At 47.9% G+C, this 26,461-nt stretch overlaps 1 protein-coding gene across 4 annotated transcripts; it reads left to right on the forward strand.

Moving 5' to 3' along the window:
• Positions 1–9,767: 9,767 nt before the first annotated feature.
• Positions 9,768–24,730, forward strand: WNT5A (Wnt family member 5A). 4 transcript variants are annotated; one of them, XM_068907169.1, is made up of 5 exons: positions 9,768–10,283; positions 13,546–13,679; positions 14,838–15,103; positions 19,913–20,205; positions 21,840–24,730. In XM_068907169.1, exons 1-5 carry the CDS (start codon positions 10,278–10,280, stop codon positions 22,296–22,298), a joined length of 1,158 nt encoding a protein of 385 aa, XP_068763270.1. In that variant the 5' UTR covers positions 9,768–10,277; the 3' UTR covers positions 22,299–24,730. The 4 variants fall into 4 exon arrangements, with proteins under 4 accessions (XP_068763270.1, XP_068763269.1, XP_068763272.1 ...); XM_068907168.1 differs by lacking the exon at positions 9,768–10,283 and adding an exon at positions 11,309–11,668; XM_068907171.1 differs by lacking the exon at positions 9,768–10,283 and adding an exon at positions 12,253–12,448.
• Positions 24,731–26,461: the final 1,731 nt, after the last annotated feature.

A 26,461-nucleotide genomic window follows, 5' to 3' on the forward strand; every position in this document is an offset into this window, starting at 1 on the left:
ATCACATTGCTCCCTTTTCATAGCAATCCCTGCACGGGACTGTGGTGTTGAGATGTTTAAGCCTTGTTGTCACTCCGGTGGCTCTTCTCCATTGCAGCCATATGGGCATGCGGAACTGACATTTTTTACTTTCTGCCATGCTTTGTACATTTTTCAGTTCTCAGTCTCACTTGGAGGTGCCATATACAGTCTTTTAAAACTTTCTAAAAGAGTCTTGTGATTCTTCTGCTGCTTTGCCACCTTCTCCGGGGGTTCTCGAAGGACTTTGCACTACGTGGCAAAGATCTACAGCAGGGAACTGAGGTAAGAGTGACTGAAATTAAACATATGCTTGAGTCATGGGTTATCCATGGGTCCCACTCTGTGAGACTTTAAATGAAGATGCTCTCCTTCCACTAGATGCTGCAGGACTTAAATGTAATCAGCATCTTGCAGGATAGAGGCTGAAATACAGAAAACTTTGTACAGTTTTCCTAATACAAGTTAGGTCACCATCCTTAACATCCCAGAGATGAGGCAAATCAGAAAATTCTAAAATTCTTTAGAAGTTCTTTAAAAGTTCTTTAGAAATACTAGTTCTTTTTCTGATCAGTTTGGTCTGATGATTGTTTTTCCTTCTCAGTTCTTTCCTTCCAAATACTAATTGTGACAAATCTGACTTTGCACATTCGTTAAACTTTGGGTGAGTAGAGAAAAATTGGCCTGAAGAGATATTTTCTGAAACTGACCTTTTGGTCCTTTACACCATATCCAGTTCTGAGAAGAATCCAGATTACTGAGAGGCAAAGATGTTAAAATGTAGACAGAAAATAAAGTCAATAGAATATTTGAATTGATTAATTCATGTGAAAACAATGGTGCCCTGATGTATGACAGCCCAGTACTTTCATGAAGGTCAAACATAAGGGGAATGGAACAGTTTTCAAATTTAAAAATCGCATGTTTTTATTTTGCTAACTTTCTTCCTATTTGCATATTCAAAACATTTCAAAGCTGCTTCCTTAAACCATGTTACAAACAAAATGGCAGCTGAAGAGCGTTTTGATGTTATGCACATCCCACTTGCACCACAGGAATTAGATAAAAAGGATGTTTTTTTCAAGTGCCGCATCTTAGTATAGTTTTGCAATTATGCTACACAGACAACATTAACAATTCTTATTAAATACAGGATATCTCCTTAAAATGAATACCAGATTTTTAGGAAGGGCTTTTAAACAAATATTTTAAAAATCTGATTTCACTTTGAATTAACTTTCAAAATCCGGTCCAGATATATGAAAAAAATATAAAATGTAAATATATTTTCTAAAGTAGTACAGTATGTGAAAATTATAAATTGTTACACGCTTTGTTAATGCAGCTGAGTGAAGCTTAGTCTCAGATCAGATAGAATCTTTTAGATAAATCATTTATGACTGGATGACTTCTTATCCAAAAGTCAAATATGTGATCATTTACAGAGGTCACGGGCTATATTCTGCTCTGTGTTCCATAATCAGCTGAACTAAACCCCATGAGCCTCTCTTGATTGTATACTCACAGGGTCACAGTATAATAAAATACTGCTCAAATTATATTTCAGACAAGGAATGCTCTCCCCAAAACTATTCTTTTCTCAGGGACAGGACTGTCAATATTCATTCCAGTACAAGTGACAAGTATAAAGTCCAATATTTTGAAGGGGGGCACCCTGCCTACTTAGTGGAACAAAGCCCTGCTGTGTCACACATTTAACTATTTAAGTGACTTTAAAAATGTATATGCTAGAATCCTTTTTTCTACTTACAGAGTCAGGCTGGGATTTACAGCTAGGCCATCTTTTTCCTAAAGAGGAGAGGTACACAGAAAATAATGAAAAACTTGCGAATATTTTCCAAAGGAACACAGGCTGGTGTTGTGGGAGAGGGAAGAAATACTATCAGCTTCTCAGGAAATAAATGGAGAACATATCCTCACAGATTGCCTGCTCGTGGTAACGGAGCCATCACAAGAGCTTTCTAACACATTGTCAAAACTAGTCACAAGATGATGGAAATGAATCTGCTCTCCCCTTCTTTATTATTACTTGTTTTTTCCCTTTTTTATATCTCTTCTCTTGCCCTCTGAACATCAGATTATTTAGAAATAGAGGAAAGAATATACTGTTAAAGCAGCAGGATTATGAGCTAATAGATATACCAGTCCTTGCCATTCACCTTACCTCTTCCTCAAGCTCTCCCTGCCTCCCCCCATTCTTCATCTTCCTCAAGTCATCTAAAAGAAATAGCACTTTTCCTTGAAAACTAGGCAGGTTATTAGGCTCTGGCATTTCTATCATTATATAGAAATATGTAGTCTATCATGAAAATACAATAAATGTTCTGGATAAAACCTGGCAGAAGTAAATGAGAATTTTTTTCCTATGGAATTCACTACAACCAGCAGTAGTTCAGTAAATCATGCTCTACTATGAGTAAGCTATCCCATGAGTCTCAGAAGTTCTGGAAGGAAGTATTTTATGAAGATATTAGCAAAACAGACGCTTAAGTAATGAAAAGTTGCTAAACTGGCAACCTATAGTAAAGACAATTAGATCAACTAAAGCAGGATAACTATCATTAAGCAATTAAGTGGCTGCATCTGTAGCTGTTACTTTGCTTGGCTGTTTTGTTAAAAGTGATATCATGCAGTCACCACTATGCTTTGAATTATAGGTTATTAGAGACTGCTTGGATGGAAGAAATGCTGTGACCAAAATAGATGCCAGTGATGCAAAGCTGCGCAATCACTATAGCTGTTCAAAGAAACACATCGCAGAAGCAAGACTATAGCTACTGTACAAACAAGTTTACAGTGTTCTGTATGAAGAACAGAAGACCAGCTTCATGGGATTGTCATTGCAATAGCATGGTAAGGTGCTCAGTCACACAGGCACAGGCTGTGGGCTTTGGAACATACCATAAACCAGGCAGGCTGGAGAGCAGCAAGTGCCTCTTGTCCATGTCATTGCTAGGTCCTGTCTGCAAGGCTGGATATGCTTTCGACCACAATGATGCTCACAGTCGTGCTGGAATGGTCCCTGGCACGCAGGAAAGAAGAACACAAGACACAAGGGATGTGCGTTAATTAGGCCCCAGCTTCACTAGCTGAAATCCTCAGGGACCTGGCCAGGAATAAGTTGTTTGCTGTCGTTCTGGGGATGGGGCAGAGCTACAGCCCCAGGTGTGCAGGGACCAAGGGCTTCTGCCACCTGCTCTGACTGGACAGTCAGAGAGGAAGAGGATGCTCCAGAGGAGGTGAGTCCTCAGTAGAGAAGGGAGACCCTGTGGAGGAGTCACAGACGTTATTCCCTTGAAGCCCAGTCAAAGTCTCTCTCCTCTATCTTCTTCCAAGATTACACTGTGAGCATTTTTTTGGTAAGATTGCTCCTCACAAAGTGACATTCTTTAAGCTCTGAACAGCAGGAGAGAGTGAGAGATGGGTCCATGAAAAGTGAATTTCCAACAACTTCCCAAGCCCTGGGAAGTGATTTTAGTGATTTTTAGCAAGGGAAACACTTGCCTGAAGTGTCAGGCCTATACCTATGGCTGTTACACCTAGTCTGTAAACAGAGGACTGGGACAAACTCGGCCTCTTGGTCTCTTGGTCAGCTTGGTCTCTTGGCTGTGCTATCATCGGCATATCCTTGCGTTATTCACTGTGTGCAAACATTCGCAACGTCAGTATCCAGTTTTTAAAGGCTTTCACACCATTCATTTAAACTGAGGAAAATAAATGTGGGGCTGAAACCTTAATCATTCCATGAAAAAATAGGAATAGTATCACTGAGGCAACAAGGCACAGAGTTTGCTTAATTAAATACTTGATATGAATTGAGGAGTAATCTAGACCTTAAATATCTTTGTAAAATGAGTTGTCAAGCAATGCAGTATATTACAAATAAACCAGTAAAAATCAAGGGCAGTTGGCAAACTGTTATGGAACTTGAAAGATGGGGTTAAACTTATTGGATGTGTTGTTCGTGGTGCTTAGTTTGAGAGCTATGCTCAGAATTATATTGGCTCTAAGCAGTCAGGGACAAATATACATTGGCTTATGACATATCTTTAGTCCCAGGGAAATGATGAATTATCTATGTAGTCTCTAAGATAAGTGTCATATAAGGGCTAACCAAGCTCCCTCCTCTCTCTCAAACATGCCTTCCTGATGATGTATGTGTGTGTGCGTACACGTTTAAAGAAATGTCTAGCAATATTTCAGGTCAGAGCCCCAGCCAGCATACACCTACATTCCTCCCTGAGCTGTGCAGAGTTTGGGATCTAAAATTGCTACAGTTATAAACTCAGACCTAATCTTCTAATCACCTCGGGGGTGAGTGGTGCTGTGCAGGAGCGGACACGGCCCGTGACAGCCGCACAGCTGTGACCGTGTCAGGAGCGTGTCTCAGACTGGGTCATGCTCATGGGAAGGCTATAGTGTCCTTACCTCTCTTCCTCTCTCCTCATGTAAATTCATGCCCACTACTCGTTTCAGTCATGGTCTACTGATCTACCACCGGTAAAACCTCCGGAGACTCCTAGTCACCTGTGGGTCATGAGCATGGTGCAGCAGTACCATGAAAATAGAGCAGGCAGAAAAATAGGATTTAAAGTTTCCTAAGCTAGGAATAACATCTTATACGGACCAAAGTCGAGCAAGTGTGGTGCATCACGCTCACAGCCCCAAGCTACACCTTGGGCTCCCTGCGTTACACCAGCTGCCTACTCTGGGCGTAATGCAGGAGCTGGGGTCGCTGCAGGGGGTCTGCCGTGCCAACAGCCGGCAGCGGGCACAGCCAGGCACCAGAAACACAGCGCAAGGCAGAGACCTGAGCGTCACCACGGGTCCACCGAAGGGTCGTCTCGTGCAACCGAGTGGTACAGGCGGACATTGGATAACGGTTTTGTCCTGTCAGCTCCTGTTCTCTCCCATGCCCACTCTCTCTGCTGCTACGGCAGTTCAACTCCTCCAATATATTTGCAGCTCTCCGAAAAAGGACCGGGAGAATTGTGCTAGTAAGCAGTCAGAGCGGCAGAGCTTCTCGCTTGGTCATCTCTGGAGAATTAACTGTGTCTGTGTGTGTGTGTGTGTCTGTGTGTGTGTGTGTTTGTGTACACGCGTGCACGTGTGCCTGTGCCAGCGATGGGGGCAGTGAGATTCAGGCCACTCAGGAGAAAGGTGTAAGAGCCCTCTAGAGTTCATGGGAGGCGCCTTTGGCCTCAGTGAAAGAAGGAACTAGTAGCATTAGGAGAGGGAAAGTACTCTGTTGTTAAGGAGTGGTGGGGGGATTGTTTATTTTTCCTCCCATAAACGTTTTTTTTTTTTAAAGGTCCTAATGGAAACAAAGCAAAGTATTATTCCTCTAAAAGCACTATTCTTTAAGTAAACCAGACTCACTACTTGAAACATTCCACTGACATATGGTGGCAGCAGGGGGATGGCCGAGATGCTGGCGAGAGAGGTGTCACTGGGGCAAGGACGGGCAGCCTGCAAGCGAGGCGCGAGTAGAGAGACGCCTGCCTGAGAGAGAGGCTGGCTGGGGAAGAAAGTAGCCAAAACTACAGGAAAATTCGGTTTTACCTGCTCTTGTGTGAAGACATTTTGGACCATGTTCCACATTGGCCTGTGCCAGTGCCGTTGGCCTGAGCGCCCAGCAGGCGATCCCCACGCCCCCAGCAGCGGCACCTGCTTGGCCTCCTGGTTCAACAGTGCTCAGGCTTATTTCTTATCGCCATAAAGAATTTTCTCATATCTTTATTTTTCTCCATGACCCAGCAAACACAAACGCTTAGTACCTGGGCTGCTGTTTCAGCAGTTGGCAGCAAGCTGCAGCAGATCTCAGTAGGATGGAAGAGGAAGAACAAACCTGTGCTTCACACACAAAAAAGACAAAGGAGTCCACCACACCGGTCTCTTTCTGGCTGGTAATATAAATGAATGTTGAGGGGGCTATTTGTTTTGCTGTGCATTAATTATAATAACAAGTAGTTATCATTATCAATTCATATATAAATGGTATACATATATTTGTATAGACTTTTCAGGTTTGTAAATAGGTATATGTACCAGAATTTGTGTGACTTCTTTACCCCATAAACTTTTTTTTTGCTGTCCTGCTGCTTCTTATTTGCATCTCACTGTATCTATAGTAGGTCTTAATCTGGCACAGACGAATGCTAATCCGTACTCCATATTTCCTCTTCTCTAGTGGCTACTGCTACTCCCAAATGCTTTTTGAAAAATGAAATTTTTTGTAGGGGAGAAGGAAGACACCCATATTCTTTCTTGGTCTTCCAGCCTCTTAACTTGTCAAAGTTTCTTCAGCAGTCATGCAAGCTAGAAACATAAAGTAATTATATAAAAAGAGAGAGAGTTCATGCAATTTCTTGCTTCAAGTGGTTGAGGATTTAGGAAAACAACAATTATTGCAAGATTTGGTATGTAATTGTGACCTCTGGCAATTTTTTTGTACTTTAGCCATCTTTTGGATGACAGAGTGATCTGCAGAAGAAAGCAATTGCATATTTTGGGAAAGAAAATAACCTTAGAGAAATGCATACATGATTTAAAGACAGCTACATAAAAGTTCATAGGAGCTTAGTATAAAAGAGGCCATCGGCGGAGCATATGTGCTCGTGGGCAGCGCGGAGGTTACGTGTTCTAAGCAACATGGCACGTCTGCTTTGTCAAAGAGACACTGTGGTATCACGTATGGCCTGCACCCTACAAAACCCTCCATGCAGATAAACTGTGCATAGTAATACTGAAGCAGCTGAAGATGGGCTATGCCTAAACAAAAGTTTGGTGCAACATGCATAATAATGCCTATATTTTATATTCAAGTATCATGATGAAGTAAAAAGATATGGCAAATTACCCTCTTCTCTAGAAAGTTCTGCCTCCCAAATGGGTTCTTACTGATGGAAAAATGTGTCTAGCAGCCTCTGACTGGATATTTGCCTTTGGCCAAAGTGTAAAGATATAAATCTATAAATCACTCAGGGGTATGTTAAAATGAATGCATACACGCAATATTCAGATGTGACTAGTCCTTTGTTAAAACGTATTATTCCGCAGAAAACGATAGAAGCATATCTAAGAGACCAGAAACAATGTGTTGTCCCCTTGCAAAGAATTGGTTGAACTGCCAGCTTATAGCAGACCTTCATGTGTAAAATCCTGCAATGTTGCTGTTGCAGGCTTCTGCTATTGAGATATCTACCCCTATTTTTGTGCTTCCCATTACATTACTCTGAGCATTTCTAAATTTTCTCATGCAAACTCTTCGACGTGAGCAGTAAAACACACCCGAATGATCGCCCAGTCAACTCAGGAGCTCCACTGCTAGTAATCCCGGACAGCAACGGCTCGGGCAGCACGACTGCCTGTAGCATTGTCAGTACTTCTCCCTCCTGCCCCCTCTAGCTTCACCCAGCTGTTTTAAATAGCGAGGAGAAATTAAAATTCTTAAAGCCTTGCAGGATGTTTGGATTTCTGCCCTTGATTTCCACTTCTATGCGCCATGGCTTGAAAATTTGCCCGTGATTTATAAATTCCCTGTTCGGTTTTCTTTTCTAAAAGCAACGAGTAGGAATCCCGGCAACGAGAATGATCTGGTGTTGGCTTTGCGCATTGCCAAGCTGTTGCTAATAGCTCTGCGCGCTTGCCTGGCCGCATTGATCGTCCCGGGCTAGGCGTTTGCCTGTGCCCGATGACATTATGCAATTACATGATGATAAACATCATTCGGGGATACAAATGTGAGAGGTAAACAGCTCGGGGCTCTTTATTAGTTTATTTCAGGCGATCTTTCTTGTTTTACTGCACGGCTCCTCCCCCTTTTACAGTTTTCTGCTATTCTTTACTAATTCTAGCGATTTGAGAAATGACCTTTAACCCGCGCAGTTTGCAGACTCCTAAAGGGGATAATTGAAATGCCACAGTAAACCAAAGGCAATAAAATATTATTTACTAGCATAAAACTAAGGTCGGTCTTCCTAAAAGGAGCGGGCAACCCCCTTTCCTCCCCGACCCCCCACCCCGGAATCGCAAGCCGGGCTCTACACCTCATCTATAAAGCCCTGAGCCGGCACCCACCCCCCCCCCCGACGGGGGAGCGGCCGCGGGGGCTGCCCCGACTGACCGACCCCCGGCGGCGGCGGCGGCGGCAGGGGGCACCGGCCGCCCGGGGCCTGGCCGGGGCGAGCGGCGCTTACTGGGGGGCAGCGCCCCGACGGCAGCGTGTGCCGGCCGGGATGCGCCGCTCCCCCCGTCGGGCTCCCGGAGGGGTTTTATTTGCGCTGGAATGGCTTTGAAGGGGTGAATGCATTTATTGATAGCGGAGCGGCTCTCGCAGCCTGTTTGGGTTTCCCAGCGCTGCTTTGATAATGTGACACCCCCTCCCGCGCAACCCCCAGTGGACCCGCAGTTACAGGCGAATACAAGGGAAATAATGCGGACTTCTGAAAAAGGCTCGGGGAACGCTTCTATTTCCTGTACTCGGGCGCATGTGAGATGCGAGAGGTGCAATAAAACCCTTCGGCTGCGGACTGCGGAGCGGGGAAAGCACTCCCAACTACAAAGGGTCCGGGAAGCCCTCCGCAGCTTCAGCTCTCGTTGGGTCCTGCATGATTTCGCCCCTACAGTTTTTGTCAACAACCTGCCAAATTTACAGCGGAAAGAGACGCTGAAGAAGGAGGAAACCCAAACCGTCGAGCCCGCCCGGTGCCGCCGTGTTTGGCAGACGGCACCGGCGGCTGCCCCTCGTGTCTGCGAGAAACAAGACTTGTCAGACGAGACACGCACCGGCGCAGCCCCCGCCGCTCTGCCGCGGACGGCGCGCATTGCCCGCGTCTGCCTGCGAGTGGGGTGGAGGGTCTCCGGGGGGGGGGGAACCCCGCTGGGGTCACCCCCCCCCACAAGCGGTGCGTGGGGAAGCGGTGTCACCCGCGGGCGGCAGCGCGCCTCGGTCCCTCCGCCGGGGAGGGCGCGGGGGCCGGGAGGGGCCCACGCACGCCCGGGGGGGGGGCGCCCCTCCGCGGGGGGACCCCCCGGCTCGCCCCGGGCCGCGCGGGGGGCCGAGGGCTGCCGTACGGCTTTAAAATCCAGCCCACTTCGCAATAGGTCGGTGCGAGCGCATGCGCCCCGCCGAAAGTTTTTCAGCTGCCGTTGGCTCGCCAACTTTTTTTTTTTTCCCCCTTTTTTTTTTCTTTAACAGTTTTAAGCAGCGGGGTGAAGAGGAGCGAGGGAGACGCACGGGGGGCGCCGCGCTGCTGCAGCGGCCGCGGGCAGCGCCTCGAGGAGGAAGGGGCGGCTGCAGCGCGCCGCCGGCCCGCTCTCCCGCGCGTAACTTGCGCCCCGGCGCTGGGGGCTCTTGCCGGCAATGGATTGGGGGAGCCGCAGCTCCTGAAGCCCCGGACTTCTCCCCTCCCCCTGCTCCTGCTCGCCTTGCAGGATCAGTCGCCCCGTAAGACAGACACACGCGTGCACACGGGCCCCCCTCCCCCTTCCCCAGTTGTGCAGAAAACTCTTCTTTTTTTTTTGTTGGGTTTTCTTCTCTCCTTTTTTTTTTTTGTTGGCTTTTTCTTCTCTGGGTAAAATGGAGGGAGCCAGCCTGAGGATGGCTCTGCAGCCGCGGACGCCCGGCTCCGCGCCGCCCAGCCTCTAAGCGAGCGGAGGGGGGCGGGCAGGGGGGAGCCCCGCGGCCGCCGGCTCCGCTGGTGCCCCGCGGCCGTCCGCGCGGAGCCGCGCAGGGGGCGCGCCGGCGGGCCGGCCGGCTGCGAGCGCGGAGCCCCGCGGCGGCACCACCTGGGCTGGTGGGACGGATCGTCGCCTGCGGCGCTTTCGCTGCCGCTTGTGAAGATTTTTATTTGCTTCCGCACAATCACGCCCACGGGCGCTGTGTGCGTGTGTTGGGTTGGCTTTTTTTTTTTTTTGGCTTTTTTTTTTTTTGCCTCCTTCTTCTGGTGGTGGAAAGCCCTAATTACTGCGCTTGCTGATGGACCTTGGAAAGAAGGCTGCACTGGTGCCCCGCTCCGCAGTCGGACCCGCTCAGCCTGCGCCGGACGGAGCCGCCGCTCGCCCGCCGCCCCTCACCGGCTCCGCGGGCCCCCGCGCGCCCCCGGCAGCCGCCGCCGTCCGCTGCTGGGGAGGACCCCGCCAGGCGCCTGCGAGCCAGGATTTTACTGTCGCCTCGCCCTTTCCCCCCCTGCTCCGCTTGGATTATTTGGCTGCTCCTGCGCGGTGATCCCGCTGCAATGGAGGTGAGTGCGCGGCGGGGCGCGGGTGGCGGCCGCGGGACGGCGGGCGCGCAGGGTGCGCGGTGCCTCCGCGGGGCGCGGGCGGCTCTCGCCTCGCCGCGATGCCGCCTCGCCGCCGGGGGACCCGCTGCTCCAGCCCACCGCCGAGAGAACTGCTCCCCGCCGTGGAAAAAGCGCTTTGATTTTTTCCCCCTCTTTTTTTCTCTTTTTCCTTTTTGCTTCTTTTCTTAATCGAGGAGCAGGGCTGCCGCTGCAGGGACACTTGCTCGGCTGGGTCTGCCCGCGCAGCCCGTGTGCATCTTCCTGGCAGCAGCTCCTCACGCGAGTTTAAAGTCATCTTTCCAAACTTTTCCGAGGAGGATTGCTATGGAGGAGCTAAAAGTAGGCGCTAATGGTGGCCTGTACCTTTAAGGAGAGCTGGCTGAAGGCCAGTGGAGAACCTGGAGTAAGAGACTCCCCCCCCCCTTTTTTTTAAATTTTATTCTAAGTTTCTGGAGATTATCACTTTGCATCTGCAGAGGGTCCTGCTTGGGTCAGGAGGGCAGAAGCGAGACTCCTCGGTGTCCTTTTGGCGCTGCGAGGACTCCATGTTGGAAAGGCTGTTGGCTTTTTGTTGTTTGTTTGTTTTTAATTGTCAGTTGTATGCTGGGGTAGGTGCCCTCGGAGGGTCACGGAGAGTTCAGCGGGGCCGAGACACGGGCCGCTCCGCGGAGCGCAGGCACGGAGTGCGCGGGGCAGCCCCGCGAAGCGACCCCGCTGCCTCTCCGGCAGCAGCTAGCGCGGCTGCAGACCCAGCGAGTGGCTTTCTCCGTAAACTTGAAACCTGGTCGCCTTTCCAGGGCGCGTTTAAAGCCGCAGCAGGGAGTAGGGGTGGCCGGGGCGGCTCCCTGGCGCAGCCCCGCGGAGCTGGGAGCCCCCCGCGGCTGCGGCCGCGTTTTACAGCCCCCCGGTGCCGCGGGCTCCGCCGCTCCCTCCCCCCCGCCCCGAGGTAGCGCTCCCAGAAAGCCAGATGCCTTCGCAGGCTTTCCAGACACCCCGTGTAAAACGGGATCACAGGCGATCCCACGGCTGCAGGATCTGTAAAAGAGCCCCTTTTCATCTGCCAGAGAGCCCACAGCTCTGCATGCGGTGCACTAAATGCCGAAAACCAATCTCCCCGGCCCTACAAAGTTTAAAATGGTGTCTCGCACTCCCGACGCCGATAGCCAATATTCCCCGGCGACTTTTCTTTCCTTTTTTTTTTTTTTTTTTTTTTTTGGATGGCAACAGGTCAGCTGCTGCGTGCAGACGTGACCCGCGCTGGCGGGGGGACGAGCCCCCGCTCGCAGGTGCCTCCTCCCTCCCCGCAGCGCCTCTGCGCTCCTGGAGCGAGGATGAGGATGGTGACGGTACGGACCGTGACGGGCGGGAGGTGCCGTCCGAGGGGCCCCGGCGCCTGGCGGGGGTTGCGGCGGCCGAGGCCGCCCCCTGTCGGGAGCGGGGCCGCACGGCTCCCCCTGCGCGCCCGCGGGACCGCGCCGCGCCGGAGCGCGGGGCCGGAGCGGCCCGAGGGACGAGGCAGCGCGGCTCCAGCTGCCCTCCGTCGGCAGCGCCGTCCCCGTCTCCCCCCGTGGGGCGCCCACGCGGGACGGGGCCGCCCCCTCCCTCCGCGGGTGCCGGCCGCTCCGGCAGCAGGGGAGCTCGGGCCGCGCCGGGCGGGCTGCGCCGGGCGAGCCGAGGAGTCACGCAGCGGCGCAGGTCCCGCGTGGGCGCCGGGGCTCGAAAGCCCCGCGTCTTCTCTAGCGCTCGGGCGGTTCTGCGACGCTTCTCTTCGGGATCTCTTGTTCTTCTTTTTTTTTTTCTTTCCAGAACGGTCTGAATACGTGCAAATAAAGATAAAACTTCATCAGGGGTGTCCCCGCGAGCTCCTAGCACACCTTGCTCAGCCTCGTCCCTTGCTTAATATGCCCCTCGGCTTTCCCATCTTTTGTAGGATTTATCCCACCCAACTCTTTATCCTCCGGCAAACCGGCCCAGATTAGCCCCCAACATTTGAGGAGGGGGCTGTTCGAGCCGCCCGGAGGCCGGGGAGAGGGGCGGCTGCGCCGCGCATCCTTCGCGCGGCGGTGGAGCTGGCGCATCGCTTGGCGCGGACTTGTGCGCGGTCTTCGCGCTCACTGCGATTTTCGGTGCGTGTCCGGGCGGGTTGCGGGTTAGCCTGTTTCCTCTGTGTGCTGCGATAGTGCTTCTCCCTTCCCGACCCTTGGTAAACATAAATAAATTAATATTAAGAGCACCTTGAAATCGGTGTTAAAGGCTTTTTGAGAATGAATAGGGAGCCCCCAAGTGTCGAAACGTCTTTTTTTTTTTCCCTCTTCTTCCAAGGGGAGGGGAAATAAAAGAAGAGAATTGCGCTAGTTAGCGAGTTAAAGAGCGTCCCGTCCCGTCCCGTCCCGTGCGAGGGCGCAGACGTGGTCGCAGGGCCGGTCTGCGGGAAGCGTTTCGCTCCCCGGCCGGCAGACGGGTTGTCCGCAGAGGCCGGGCCCGGCGCGGGGCGGTCCGGTCCGGCTCGGCTCGGCCCGGCCCGGCCCGCTGCGGCCGGCGTGTCCCCGCGGGGCTCGGACCGCTGCAGCCCGGCGGGGAAAAACGGGTTTGACCGCTGCCCAGAGGACCTCGGCGACATGGTTTAAGGGGCAGTCGGGAGCGTCTGTCTTGCACCGGGCAAGGGGGGAAGACGCGCCCCCCTGCCCCCCGGGGCTCGGCTCCCCCCGGGGGTCTCCCCTACCTCTCCCCCCCCCCCCGCCAAAGCCCGACACGGGCCGCCCCCCGCCCCTTCCCGTCGGGCTCGCTTTGCAGAGCCGAAGCCCCTGTTCAGCCAGCCGGGAGCGTTTAATACCGCTGAGAGCCGGGGCTAACGCTCACCGCGGAGCGATGGGGTAATCCCCGCGCGGGCCCGCCCCGCGTGGGCCCGGCGCCCCCCGACGGCGGCTGCGGCGGGCCGGGGCCGCTCCGCTCGCCGCGGCTGCGGCCCCCGGCCCGGCCGAGTCCCGCGGGTGGGTGGGCGGGTGGGTGGGTGCGTGGGCGGGCGGGCGGGTTTTCCGCGGGCGAAGCGGCTGCCGCCGCGCCGTGCCGGCGTCTCACCACCAAAGCCTCGGCGGGGAGAAGGGCAGGCGAGTCGGAGTCAAGTTAAAAGGGGCCCGGATACTTCCGTTGTTTAAACTTGAATGCTCGAAAATGGTCTGAGAAGCAATAAACAATCTGCTCCTTTTTCTCCCCCCCCCTCCAGAAATCCACGGCAATATTAATGCAAGGAGGTGCTTTGGGGACAGTTGGCAGTACAATGGCTTCTCAGTACCTCGTAGTGGCTCTGGCCATTTTCTCCTCTTTCACCCAGGTTGTAATAGAAGCCAGCTCTTGGTGGTAAGCATCTTATATTGATTTGATTTTAAAAGGGGGTGTCAAGTTTTGCCTGGTGAAATGCCTGTTTACTTCTTATGTGCTTTATCTGTTTCTGAGGAAGTACTGCATGAACGAGACTGCAGGAGAGCAATGTCGGGTATGAAAATGAATGTGTTTCTGGAATAAGTGTAGATGTGTAGCATCTCATTGTAAACCTCAGTTTCTAGACTACTTTATAAGTAGATTCTCTATAGATTTGATCATCCTTAAACTAGTGGAGTTGCATCTCTTCTGAGAGAGTCGCTTAAACCCCCTTAGGTTGGAAATTTAGTGTCTGTAAGAGGAAACACGGAGTTACGAGCAGTAATGTCTACTAGATTAAAACTTAGGTTTGAACTTTTCCTCAACTTAAATGTTTATACATATATTTTGTTACAAAGAAGTACATTTATTTTTCTACTTTGGCAAATCATCTGTTTTTGTATGGTGAACAATGTGGGGAGGTTTTGAAATGGGTGTTTCTCTGCTGTTTCAGTTGATCATTTCCAGATTAATGGCCATTTTTTAATTAAAATGTATAACGTGCAGAGCACTTTAAGAATTAAGAAACAAAGCTAATTTTGTTTATAGTGAATATACTCACCTCTCTTTTCCTGTGTCAGTCAGAAGAAGCTAGAAGTAGTCTGTAGTAGTTTCTAACTTCTGGCATGTTAAAGATTTCCATACTTGCTTATGGTAGAACAGATTGAAAATCCACACTTAAATCTATAATGTGTGTTAAAATATAGTGGGTTTGGGGGGCTCTTTTTCTTTTTACTTTATGTATTTCTCTGGCCTTGCAGTTGTTTGGGGCTTCTGTTATTTTTTACTGTGTCCATTAAAGCTGGTGAAAGATTGCCCAGATACGATTCTTCCAAGTCTTATCCATTGTCTGTGTCTTCAGCCAGTAACGTATGGTGACGACCACATGGATGGGAGCTAACAACTGATGTTCTGTGCTGTTTCTAAAACAAAAGTTTCATATTTGTGTGTGTGGTGTTTTTTTTCCTCACCTGATGGCAAAAATAGGAGTCATAGGCTCAATGCTCGCATATGAAATACAGTTCTGTTTGGGATTTATAGACTAATTTTTTTTTTTTTAAGTCTTCTGTTTATTAATCCAAATCTGTCTTTCTGCAGGTCTTTAGGGATGAATCCTATGAACCCCATGAACCCTGTGCAGATGTCAGAGGTATATATAATAGGAGCCCAGCCACTATGTAGCCAGCTAGCAGGACTTTCCCAAGGACAGAAGAAACTCTGCCAATTGTATCAGGACCATATGCAGTTCATTGGAGAGGGTGCAAAGACGGGCATTAAGGAGTGCCAGTATCAGTTCAGACATAGAAGATGGAATTGCAGCACTGTGGACAACAACTCTGTTTTTGGCAGAGTCATGCAGATAGGTAGGAAGCAAAATCTTTATGATTAAACTCTTGTCTAAGGATATGTATGGCACATTATGTTCTGCACTTGAAACGCTTGCCAGGTTCTTACTGAGTACTGTATACAATCAAGTGTTTTTAAAAGTTGGCAAAGGAGCTGAATTATTTTTAGCTGGAGGTGATTTCCCACCACTGTCCAGCCATGTGTCTCAGAAAACAAAGTAGGAACGTATATCTGCATATGGGAACAGAGGAGAAAAAGGAAAACATGGCCCTGAGTTCTCCTTTTAGAAAAACTGAAACAAAATAAAGGCAATCTGAAAGAATTGAAACCAGAAGTGTCTTGTAAAATTAAAGATGGCCATGTCTGGTTCCAAAGTTAGTGGTTGCATAATAAATTACTCTTGGTCTGGAGGTTAACTGAAATTGCTGCTCTGTCTATTAGTGTTTATACACAATTCCTCCTTGTTTATTTCCAGATATGGTAACATCTTGCTCTTTTTGAGAAGGTTGGATTTATGTTAAAGATAGTGTAGCACTGTAATCTGTATGAAATCAGTTCTATCAGGGCAAAATGTGTGATTGTCCTTGTAACTCACATTTAATGTAATCATGTAGCTGGTAAGAGAGAGAGATTCTGTTTAACATCTTGCTACAATTTGGTGGGCACCCAACCCTTCCCCTATCAGATCTTCTTTGAAATGTGCTTTGCCAATGCTCACGTGCTTCCTGCCTTTCCTGTTGTTTAAGGACCTCATCGCATTTTAAAGTCCCTGGCAACATTTTAACCAGGGATACTGAGCTAGGTCCATGGTGTAGCCTTCCTCTGGCTTTCCCAAGGCTGATTCTGTGTACAGCTGAAAACCCCCCTGTTTTTCTTAGGTGACAGTTGTGGTCTTTTATGTAGTGATGAGTGTGCTGACAAACTCAGCTCTGCTTTTCGGTTTGAGATCTAAAGTCAAGCTTTAATTTCAGTGCTTTTCTGTCCTGCTATAAAAAAAAGAAAGTTTTAAAATTAGATTCAAGCTAGGTTTATCTGTAAATTGGTTAACTCCGATTAAGCTTGAAGGAATACTGTTGATTCACTTTTGGTCTCGATTTTTGTAAAAGTTTTTATTTGAAGATTTTTCAGATGAATAAAAAGTTGTATAGCATAAAGATATCCTGCTGGAACAGCTGATTTCCAGTACGTAACCTTCTCCAGATTTTTTGCAAGCACAGTATTAACCTCCCCCAGTGTCCTACCTGAGCAAAGCCTAAGCACATGAAATGTGAATAAACGCTTTTTCTGCAGACCTTTTTGTTCTAATGATCTAAAAAAGTGAGAAAAATAACCTGTTTAAAATTTGAGGCTTCATCTTCCAGACCTTATTTATTATTCAAATAAGTGCAAATTAGCTCAGTGGGACTATTTGTGTGAAGAAAGAAGCAGGATTGGGCCCATGAGTCGCGATGCCTGTCTCCAGAAGACAGGTTTCTCCCCTCGCCAAGTATGACAGATCTATTTAAAGGTGGTTTCTTTCAAGTTAAATAACTGTGCCGCACCCTTCTCCTGAATATGATTGCATTAGTTGGATGTCTACATGGCAATTCATCATGTAATTAAGCCACTTATTCTAATTGCAGATGGAAGCAGGGTTAATAGCCATCTGCAAGAGTTACAGGTCCTAAAGAGCGTATTCAGTGAGAACAAGAAAGGTGTTGTCGGCAGCGGTTGCATTATTTCACGCTGACCTTCGGTAATGACCAGTAATGGCCTGGGTGGAAGGAGATTTCGGAGCCCGGTTCAGTTTGGCTGTGCCCTGCGGGGTCAGGGATTGTCGGTTATTCCTTCCTCTCGCCCGCCTGAGGAGGGAGGTGGTGTTGGGGGTCTGGGTCCCCGTTGCATCGCTCGGGAGGGTTTTGTCGCCTGAGCTGATGGTGGCCTGGGTGCAGGGGAGCTGTGTGAGCAGAGCCCTGCCGGACAGCACAGCACGGTCGCTCCCGCAGAGCGCAGACGGACGGGCGTCCTTCCGGGGTCGGTCCGGCGGAGTTAGCTAAAACTGTACAGATAAACCTGCCTTTGGGTTTGGAAACTTGCTCTGTGGCTTACTGAGCTAAGAAGTTTCGGGGCTTTTGTTCTCGGCTGCTCCGGCTGGCCGGCCGGCCGCCGTGCCTCGACGCCTTGCGCCATCTTCTGGCTTCCCACGGCCGGGGGCTGGCCCGGCTTGGGCTGGGAAGCAGGAAAGAAGCACTAATGTAGAATAAAATAAGAAGATCCTCCCCCAGCAACTCTGTGTAGTTGGAGTCCAGGCTAAATTTCATGCCTGCTGCCTGATTTTGAACGCTTTTAAATTACCAGACAAAGAGCATTTTGTATCTTATGTTCAGGTACATAAAAAAAAGAAATTGCTCTGTTCTTGCAGACTTATTCATGTCAAGTGCAAAGCTCAGTTCCTTGCTCTGTGGGTGGCTTCCTACAGTGTCTGTACATTGAACAGTTCCATTTCTATGTTTTTTTATATATATGAGAGAGGGAGACTCGCGTGTGTTTGGAATATGTGTTTCCTTGCTGTAGCTGCGATGGGGAGAAACGCTGTGGGAAAAGACAGATATGCTTGACAGTGAAGGAAAGCACAGTTGTGCATAAAGACTTGAAAAAAAATTTCAGAGCAACTCATCCATGTTGAACCATCACTCTTAATGTGCTCCTGGGGTCGATGACTTTAGGCTGTGTTGGCTTGCAGCTTGAGAGGCCTTGAAATCTGTTTCAACAGCTCATGTTATTTTACAATTTGCCTAAATGTTCAAGCTTTGAGGAAACTTTGGGGACAACTCTCTTCTCTGTTCCCCAGCCTTTCCTTCTCCTTCCCACTAAGAGCGAGTTCTTTAAAATACACTCCAAGATAATAATGAATAATAATAAAAAACTCAGCTTTATGAGTTTAAATCCTGCAATAAACGACATAGTTAACCACGTGAGAGTGTGAGCTAACTAAACATGAGTATAAGAATAACCTGGAACAGAAGAGGCAACTTCTGTGGTCCAAAGCAGACCACGTTTCTTTCCTCTATATCTAGTGGAAATTTTGCTTAAGGAATTAAACCAAAAATGTGTGTTACGGAGCAAAAGGGGAACATGAAAATCAGTATGAGGTTCCCCCTGCTAGTCTGTAGTAAATGCAAGGCATAAGTCACTGTATAAACCCAAATCTCTTAAACTGAAGAGCCTGCTCTTGTAACCCTTTATACTTATGTTCATATAAGTACTTCCATAAGCAGGTGTCTGTGAGAGTAGATCACTGTAAGTAGAGGGGTGAAGTCCTTCTCATTGTCCTTAAATCTAATCTTTCCCAACGTAAGACTTCTGATTTTGCTCATTTAAAAACGGCATCTATTACTAAAATTAATCCAGTTGATGACAGCTGTTGTATTAACAAAGCTGCTCTGAGCTTGGTGTCATCTTGACGTTAAATACGGACCAGCCTGTGATACTACTTCTGTTCCAAAAGTGCTCAAAAAATCCTGTTCGGTTTGGCCTGTTACAGTAGGCCTTGTACAGTTTCTGCCTCAAAATGTCGCTGCCTGGAATACGCAAGATGATGTCTAAAACTCAACCAACCTCTTAAAGCCCTAATTGTACAAAGGTCCACACTGTTCCCTAAGCATCTTGTAAAACTGAGTTACGATGAGGTTGACCAAATGATTGAACTTAAAGATTAGAAATAAAACTGAGCTCATGTAAGCTAAAACTAATACATTTATTTTTAGTCTGCTCTTAGTCATTCTGGGAGTCTTTCTTAGGAAAAAAAAACAGTGGGATACTGTCTCTTAAGATGAAAAGTAAACATCTGATGGGCTCTCTGGTACGAGTTTTGGTTCTTTTGAAGCCTCTTCTAGTTGTAGTCAGAACTTGTGGCATCCTGGGAAAAGAGACAGAGGAAGCCGAGCTCAAAATAAAGGTGGGTTTAGGTACTGTCGAGAGAGTGGTACTTGGACATTATCTTCCACTGAGGATATTGTTTGACTGCCATATACAAGTTCAGTAACCATTTATTTAGAAAGTTTTAAACTCCAGATTTTGAATTCCAGTTTAAGGGAACCAGATGCAGGAGAAAACCTCCAAGGTTTTTTTTTTTTTCCTTCCCTATCATTTGTGGAAATGATCATCTGTGGACTCGCTTACCTGGCATGTTCAAAATCGATAAGCTGGAGTGTGAGAGACTGAGCATCACAGGTTGTCTTTAGTTTTAAGCGTTCTCCTTCAGAAGAGGGCGAAAAGTTGTGTGCCGTTCTGCCGTGCATGATACCAGCGGGCTTTGCAAAACGCTATAACTTTAAATACATTGGAACAAGTGGCTGAAGTGCATAAATCATGTTTGAGAAGTAGTAATTTAAGGAGCAGGCTTTTAAAAGTTGTATTTAACATCCTTCTTTTTTTGAGAGACAGAGAGCCTGTTTCCTTTTCTCTTCTCCTCCTACCACGTCGACGCGGTGGTTTTAACCCGTGGCAGGCGGTTGGCCTTAGACTCCGGGGCCTGGTTCTCCTCCGCCTCGTCCCTGTCTCCTCGCTCTGCCGTCTTAGCCTCCGCTGGCGTGAACGAGGAGCGAGCCCCACGCTTCATCAAAGCCTGGCGCTCTGGGGCTGGACTTAGCTTCTGGATATTTTGGCGTGAAAGCCATAGGAGCGTTTCCAGGAGCACAGCGAAGGGCTGCCCGACCTGTTCAGCAGGGAACGAATTTCGGGGCCTGCTGGGGGACGTTTCCTCTCCGGGGCCGTGGGCGAGGAGGAGGAGCGGGAGGATGCGCGCACGGGCCCCCGGGTAACGCCGGCTCTGTGTTTCCCCGCAGGCAGCCGGGAGACGGCCTTCACCTACGCGGTGAGCGCGGCCGGGGTGGTCAACGCCATGAGCCGGGCCTGCCGGGAGGGCGAGCTCTCCTCCTGCGGCTGCAGCCGGGCAGCCCGGCCCAAGGATTTACCCCGGGACTGGCTTTGGGGCGGCTGCGGCGACAACATCGAGTACGGGTACCGCTTCGCCAAGGAGTTCGTCGACGCCCGGGAGCGCGAGCGGGTTTATCAGAGAGGCTCTTACGAGAGCGCCCGGATCATGATGAACCTGCACAACAACGAGGCCGGGAGACGGGTAAGCGCCGGAGACGTGTCCCCCTTCCCCATCCCGCCGCGGGGAAAAGCTGCGTGGCCCCGAGGCCGCGCTGGCGGGGGCCGTGGGACCGTCCTGGTGGGTCTCGAGGCGGCTCTGAGCGTGGACTCCCCTGGCCTCGCTACCCGGCCGGCGGTGAGCCGCGGCGGCTGGCCTCCGGTTGGGAGTGCAAATGAAGAAAATACAGGGCTGGACGTAGGTGGCTGGCGAAAATATGTGCGTGTGGTGCGTCTGGTTGTCTGTCAGCCCTTTGCCTTCCCCTGCGGGGGGGCTGGGGCTGAATTTGTGTTTTCCTCCATATTGTTTCGTTAAGACTGCCCAGCTCGCTGTGATGAATTTTCTGCAGAGTAGACTTTCCTGAGTTTATAACCCCAGCGAATACAGTGTGATGGAGGGAAGGGAGACGGGCGGCGCTTCCCAGGCTGCAATATTGCTGCAGAACTGTTCTGAGATTTTTTTTTTTTTCCTGCTTTAAGAGGATGTGAAAAGCTTCTTCATGTTATTAGAAAACATGGCCTTCTGTGGTTAAACGTGTCTTTATGGTTTCTTTAATCTTGGAAATGCCTTAAATGAATGGGTGTAAACTTTTCTTTTTTAATAGTCTGAACGTGAAGAGCCAAAATCATTATTTTCCTAGAGCTTGAGGTGCCAGAAATAGTCAGCTGGAGACTTTACACTTGTGTTCTAAGGTGAAGAAGGATGAAAGATAATTGAAAATTAATAGTATTTAAATGTGCGAGGAGGGTGTCTGAAAGCAATGGGAAGGCCAATTTACTATTAGTGAGAAGAAAAATGACACTTTCACAGTTGTCTGCAGAGACTCTGGCAGTTTTTTCCTTCCTCAGCTTCGTCTTTGCAGTGCCATTTGGCAGCGTCGAAACCTTCCGTAACTGCTGGGTGGAAGTTGTCTACGGTATCGTCTAATGTGTCAGACCCCCGGCTTTTTGGGGCAGTGTCAACACTGACTCTTATTTCTGTTTGTACAGGGCAAATGAGTGATTTTTCCCTGCCAAAGCTTTGTAAAGAGGATATTGCTGTGTAGCGCTGTCTCCCACCCGTAGGTGTTTGGGGGTTTCTTCTTGGAGGCAGGCTCTGGCGGAGCGGCGTTGGGAGAGGAGCAGGGTGCTCAGCCAGGAGCAGACAGTCGGCCGCAGCTGAGCCAGCAGCGAGACGACTCTTAGCTCCTTCCCTAATTGCAGCCCCAAGCCGAGATTGGTGGGGAGAGTAACTGGGGATAGAAAATAAAGGGATGTTTTGCATTTCTTGATGAAACAGTAAAATCCTTCGCTGGCACAGGAGTGAGTTCCTGCAATTCGGATGCAGCGTGAGCGGTGCTGCTGCCTGGTCTGCGCGCGCTGCCGGGGCTGTCTGGGCGGCGGGGAGGGCTTCCGCCTCCTCCTCTTCCTCCTCCTCCTCCTCCTCGGCATGTTGTGGGGATGTGCGTGCATCCACTTTCTCTGCTGCCTCCCAGTGTATTTCAAGAGGGAAGAGGGTGCTAGGCTGTATATTTTGGAGGGGTAAAGGGGAGTGGGGCAGAGGAGAGGAAACGTGGAGAATAAATGCTTCAACAGCGGTGCTAATCCTCTGTCTCCCTTTTTGCTCTCCGCCTTCTCCAGACTGTGTACAACCTGGCCGACGTGGCCTGCAAGTGCCACGGCGTATCGGGGTCCTGCAGCCTGAAGACCTGTTGGCTGCAGCTTGCCGATTTCCGCAAGGTGGGCGATGCCCTGAAGGAGAAATACGACAGCGCCGCCGCCATGAAACTCAACAGCCGGGGCAAGCTGGTGCAAGTGAACAGCCGCTTCAACGCGCCCACCATCCACGACCTGGTCTACATCGACCCCAGCCCCGACTACTGCGTGCGCAACGAGAGCACCGGCTCCCTGGGCACCCAGGGCCGCCTTTGCAATAAGACCTCGGAGGGCATGGACGGCTGCGAACTCATGTGCTGCGGCCGGGGCTACGACCAGTTCAAGACGGTGCAGCGCGAGCGTTGCCACTGCAAGTTCCACTGGTGCTGCTACGTGAAATGCAAGTTGTGCACGGAGATCGTGGACCAGTTCGTGTGCAAATAGGGCAGGGGCGAGGTGGGAGGAACTGCTGCCGCCTGCCAGCGAGGGGGTGCAGGCCCCTCTCCCCTTCCACAGGACTTTCTCCACTTTATTTATAGAGTCCAAGGAGTTACCGTCTTTTTTTTTTTTTTTTTAAAGGGAGGGAGGATGGAAAAAGAAAAAAAGAGAGAAAAAAAAAAGAAAAATATTAAAGGTTGCAAAGAGAAGTGCCTGGAACCCTCTCTGCATCCATCCCAGAACTGTGTGTGGCTTATATTTTTGGCAATAATGGGGGAGAACCTGAGAATATTTATTTTACAAAGTAAAAAAATTTGACTTTTCTTAAAAACAATAGAGTAGTTTGAGGGGAAAATCCAACATATCCTAATTTAGTCCCACGGGACATAATACACGTGCAGTAGGCAGAGAAACCATGTAATGCGCTTGGGATGTTAGAACAATTCATACGGACGCGAGGAACACGCAGATCTGTGCATGACTTCTAGTTGCAGACACTAGAAGTTATCAGAACAGGGTATATAAAGCTGTTCAGTACATTTAGGCCTCTGTAAATAAGGGGTGGTGTATTCACGAGGTTCATCACAAAGTGCAGTGTCAATCGCATATCTGAATGTGCCCACTTAAGTACACAATATCCTCCGAGGGTAAAGAGCATAGGATCATGAAGGCTTCAGCTGTGCTAGTTGTGATTCATTGGGTTTGGTTCCACAACCAAAAAAAAAACCACACAAAAACAAAACGGGGGAAAAAAACTGCCCTGGCTAATACTAATACTAAAGGCATTCTTCAAGGCAGAATTTGTCCTGATTAATTTTTCAACTATTTGTGATGTTTGAATATCTTGTGCTACAGAGGGCTGAGAGCAAATGAGGTCTCGACTGCAGTGGTGCCCTGTAGCCTGGCTGGGGAGAAGTTGCACGCTTGCCAGCGGTGACATTGCGTGCCTGCAAACAGTTTTGCTCTCCCTGCCTGGAAAGCCCATAGAAAATAAAATCCCCAAATCTGAAAATGCCTTAAAAATGGTGTGATAGTTGGCTACCTTTGGAAACACAGCTTGACAAATAACTCCTTTAATTTTATGAGAAAATAAATCATTAGATATCCACTCTTGGAATGATTGATTCCTTTTTTTCCTGCAGATTTTGGGAATGCTTTCACTCAAGGAGACAATAGTTTCATATTTTAATAACATTAAGTGGCTGTTATAGTTCAGTGAGATGTTGCAGCAATACCAGATTTATCATCCTATGTCTTTAATACACATGCTTTAGATAATATATTGCAGATATACACTACAACTGTTCAGACTATACTTGAGCAGTTATATATATATGGGAAAACTGTGGTCTGCTGGTGTCTGATATTTCAAAGCTTTTTGTACATATATATTTTAATGATTTAAAAAATAATAAAACTTCTAAATTACAGGGGCAGTTCATCCCCCATTTTCCTTTTCAGATCTCTTCAGGTTTTTAGATTGATTATAGCCTTTTTGGTGTTTTTATTTTTTTAATTTTTTTAAGAAAACTTTTATAATTCAAAGGTTTTAAGGATAATCACAAAGAAGCAAGCCTCTTCCCAGCCTTAGGACTTTCTTGGGTTGTTGCTGGAGGCAGTACCCTGCACTTGAATTGATAGTGGTTTGGAGATCGCTTCTCTTTCACTTTCCTGTAAGGGCATTATTGATTATTGCTGAAAGGAGACACCTTACATCTAAAATGTGCTGCATTCGGCCCTTGGTTTTCATGGTTTGCAATGGAAATTGTTGTTTGTTGAACAACGTGCGTTCCCGCAGTGCTGTGTATTTGCACAGCATTTGGTCAGTGGTTCAGATGCCTCTTTCCAACTCACTCCCATCCAGTAAGTTGAAGACATTGATTTTACAGGTATCAAATGAAGAAAGTCTCTCACTTTAGCCTAGTTGTACTAAAGCCTTAACTTTTCACGAGCCTATAAGCTGTATCCTAAAAGTTCATCTTGATCATTTATCAGCTTCTTAAATGGCGCTTTATTGCTCTTAATTTATTGTACAAGGACATATTTACCCCTCATTTTCAGATGTTTGCAAAGAATATCTTTAAAGTAAGACAAATAAATAAAGCACTAATTCATTGAATATGTCACTTTTGGTTTTTATTATACAAAAACCATGGTCATTTTTTTCATTTGCTGAATCACCTTTTACTCCCTTTTAGTGACTTGTGTCTGAGCAGAACTGAGTCTAATGATCCTGGCTATTAAAACACTATTTAATGTAAAATATTTTACTTGTCATTCAGATATGTAAATCTTCTATGTCCTTTCCTCTGTTCTGTACATTTAATGTACATATTTCTGTCTTGCGTGATTTGTATATTTCACTGGTTTTAAAAAAAAGAAAGGATTATGCCATAATGGAAGATAGACTATAAAAATAAAACTTTGGTTGTATATTGGGAAGTGGTTTTAATTATCTTTCAGAGGAGGATTTGTTAAAACAATGAACAGAGTTGATTTTTAAATTTACTACGTGGTAAAACAGGGAAGTGATTGTGTGCCAAACATACAAAGTACATCTTGAAGTTTTATTTCTATATTAAGAAGGCATACAGATGTAACTACTTTTTAAAAAGAAATCCGAGCCCAAATCCTTGCAAATGTGAACTACAAAGCATTTCAGAGATGGGTAAGAACTTATTTCACAAGGGCTAGGGACCTGGTTTAATACTGCTTTTGTGCATATGGCTTTCAGGGTTTGCTGCAGCAATTGCGGGCGGTGGGACCTGATTCTGTAAACGTCTCGACTTACTTGAGGAATGCCACTGATGTCAGCTGAGCACTTGTGTGAGCAAAGGTTTCCGCCGTGAGGACGCTAAGGACGGGGTTACGTCCAGTTTGGGTTGCGCGTGCGGTTTCTGGGGTGTGGTGCCCCGACCCATCCGTCTGACTAAACCTAGTCTGAAAAGGTGAAAACTCACCAGTTTTTCCTCAGACCCTTGCCCAGAAACTGAGTGTGCACATAGGGAACAGTAAGAATCCTTAAAAACAAAAAAAAAAGTAAAAATGCAGTGAAGTATTAGAAGCAAGGAAGTAAAGCAGAAGAGGAAAATTAATGTGAAAACCAAAACTTCTGTTGTGGGACTAGCTTTTCTGTGGACTGATTTCCTGAATAAGTCACAACATTTTTTTTTTTTTCAGTAGGAGCTTGATGAATTAGTGGCCTTTCTCTACCTCTGTTGGGCTTTTTTTCCCCCCCTTTTTTTTGTTCCAGGATAACCTATGAATATATCGAAACTTCTTCTGGCTGCCAAGAATGTATTATCCCACAAACCAGTAGACCAACATCGTGTGTTTAAAATAGCGATTCTGGGCAAATGCAACGTTCTGTGGTCCTATTACTGACATCTGGTTCAGTTTTCCTTCACTTGTATATTGACCAGTATTCTTTATTGCAAAAACACAACCCCTATTTAGGAAAGTCAGCATTTTTTTTGGACTGGATTGTATTCAAGCGCTTCCCAATAACAGAAAAGTTAACAAAATATTTCTTTATTGGCAGCAGTTAAGTATCTGTGTTCAAAATAGTCATTATGGGCTCAGATACAAGAGAATTGTTTTTAATTTTCAGCAAAGTTTATCTAGTCAATTTCATTAAAAATGCTGTTATCCCCTAGGTTCGACTCTTACATTTTTAGTAACTTTCTCAATTTTTTTATACTTTTATGGCTTTGCCAATACCAATTTTCACCCTGTTGTAACAGAATATTCAAGCCACAGGTGTCGTCTGGAAGTGTACCAGGAGCAGAGAGGGACCTGGATGCTGTGAACGGCACCCTTAGAGTCAGGCACCGAATGCGAAAAGAAAAAAGAAAACGAAAACCTTTCCTTTTCTTAGGGGCGTTCTTAACAGAGCGATCTTACAAAGATGGTACAAAACTTTCAGGTATTAGTACTGAAGTTAACAGAAAGACTGCTTCCCTTTTGGATAAGGACTCTTGAGAAATAGTATCTAAATGGTTATGGTGTCCATTGTAAAAGGAGAGTTTTGCTGAATCAGGAAGGATGATTTTTTTTCCGCTTGACTATATTCTAGAGGAAACCATGAAAACAAAGCAGGGGGAAAAAAAGGTCTGCTTAAAAAAATATATATGTAGCTTATGTATATACTCAGTTGACTGTGGAAGTCT

Source organism: Struthio camelus, chromosome 14 (assembly GCF_040807025.1).
Source record: "Struthio camelus isolate bStrCam1 chromosome 14, bStrCam1.hap1, whole genome shotgun sequence".
NCBI classification, from domain to species: Eukaryota; Metazoa; Chordata; class Aves; order Struthioniformes; family Struthionidae; genus Struthio; species Struthio camelus.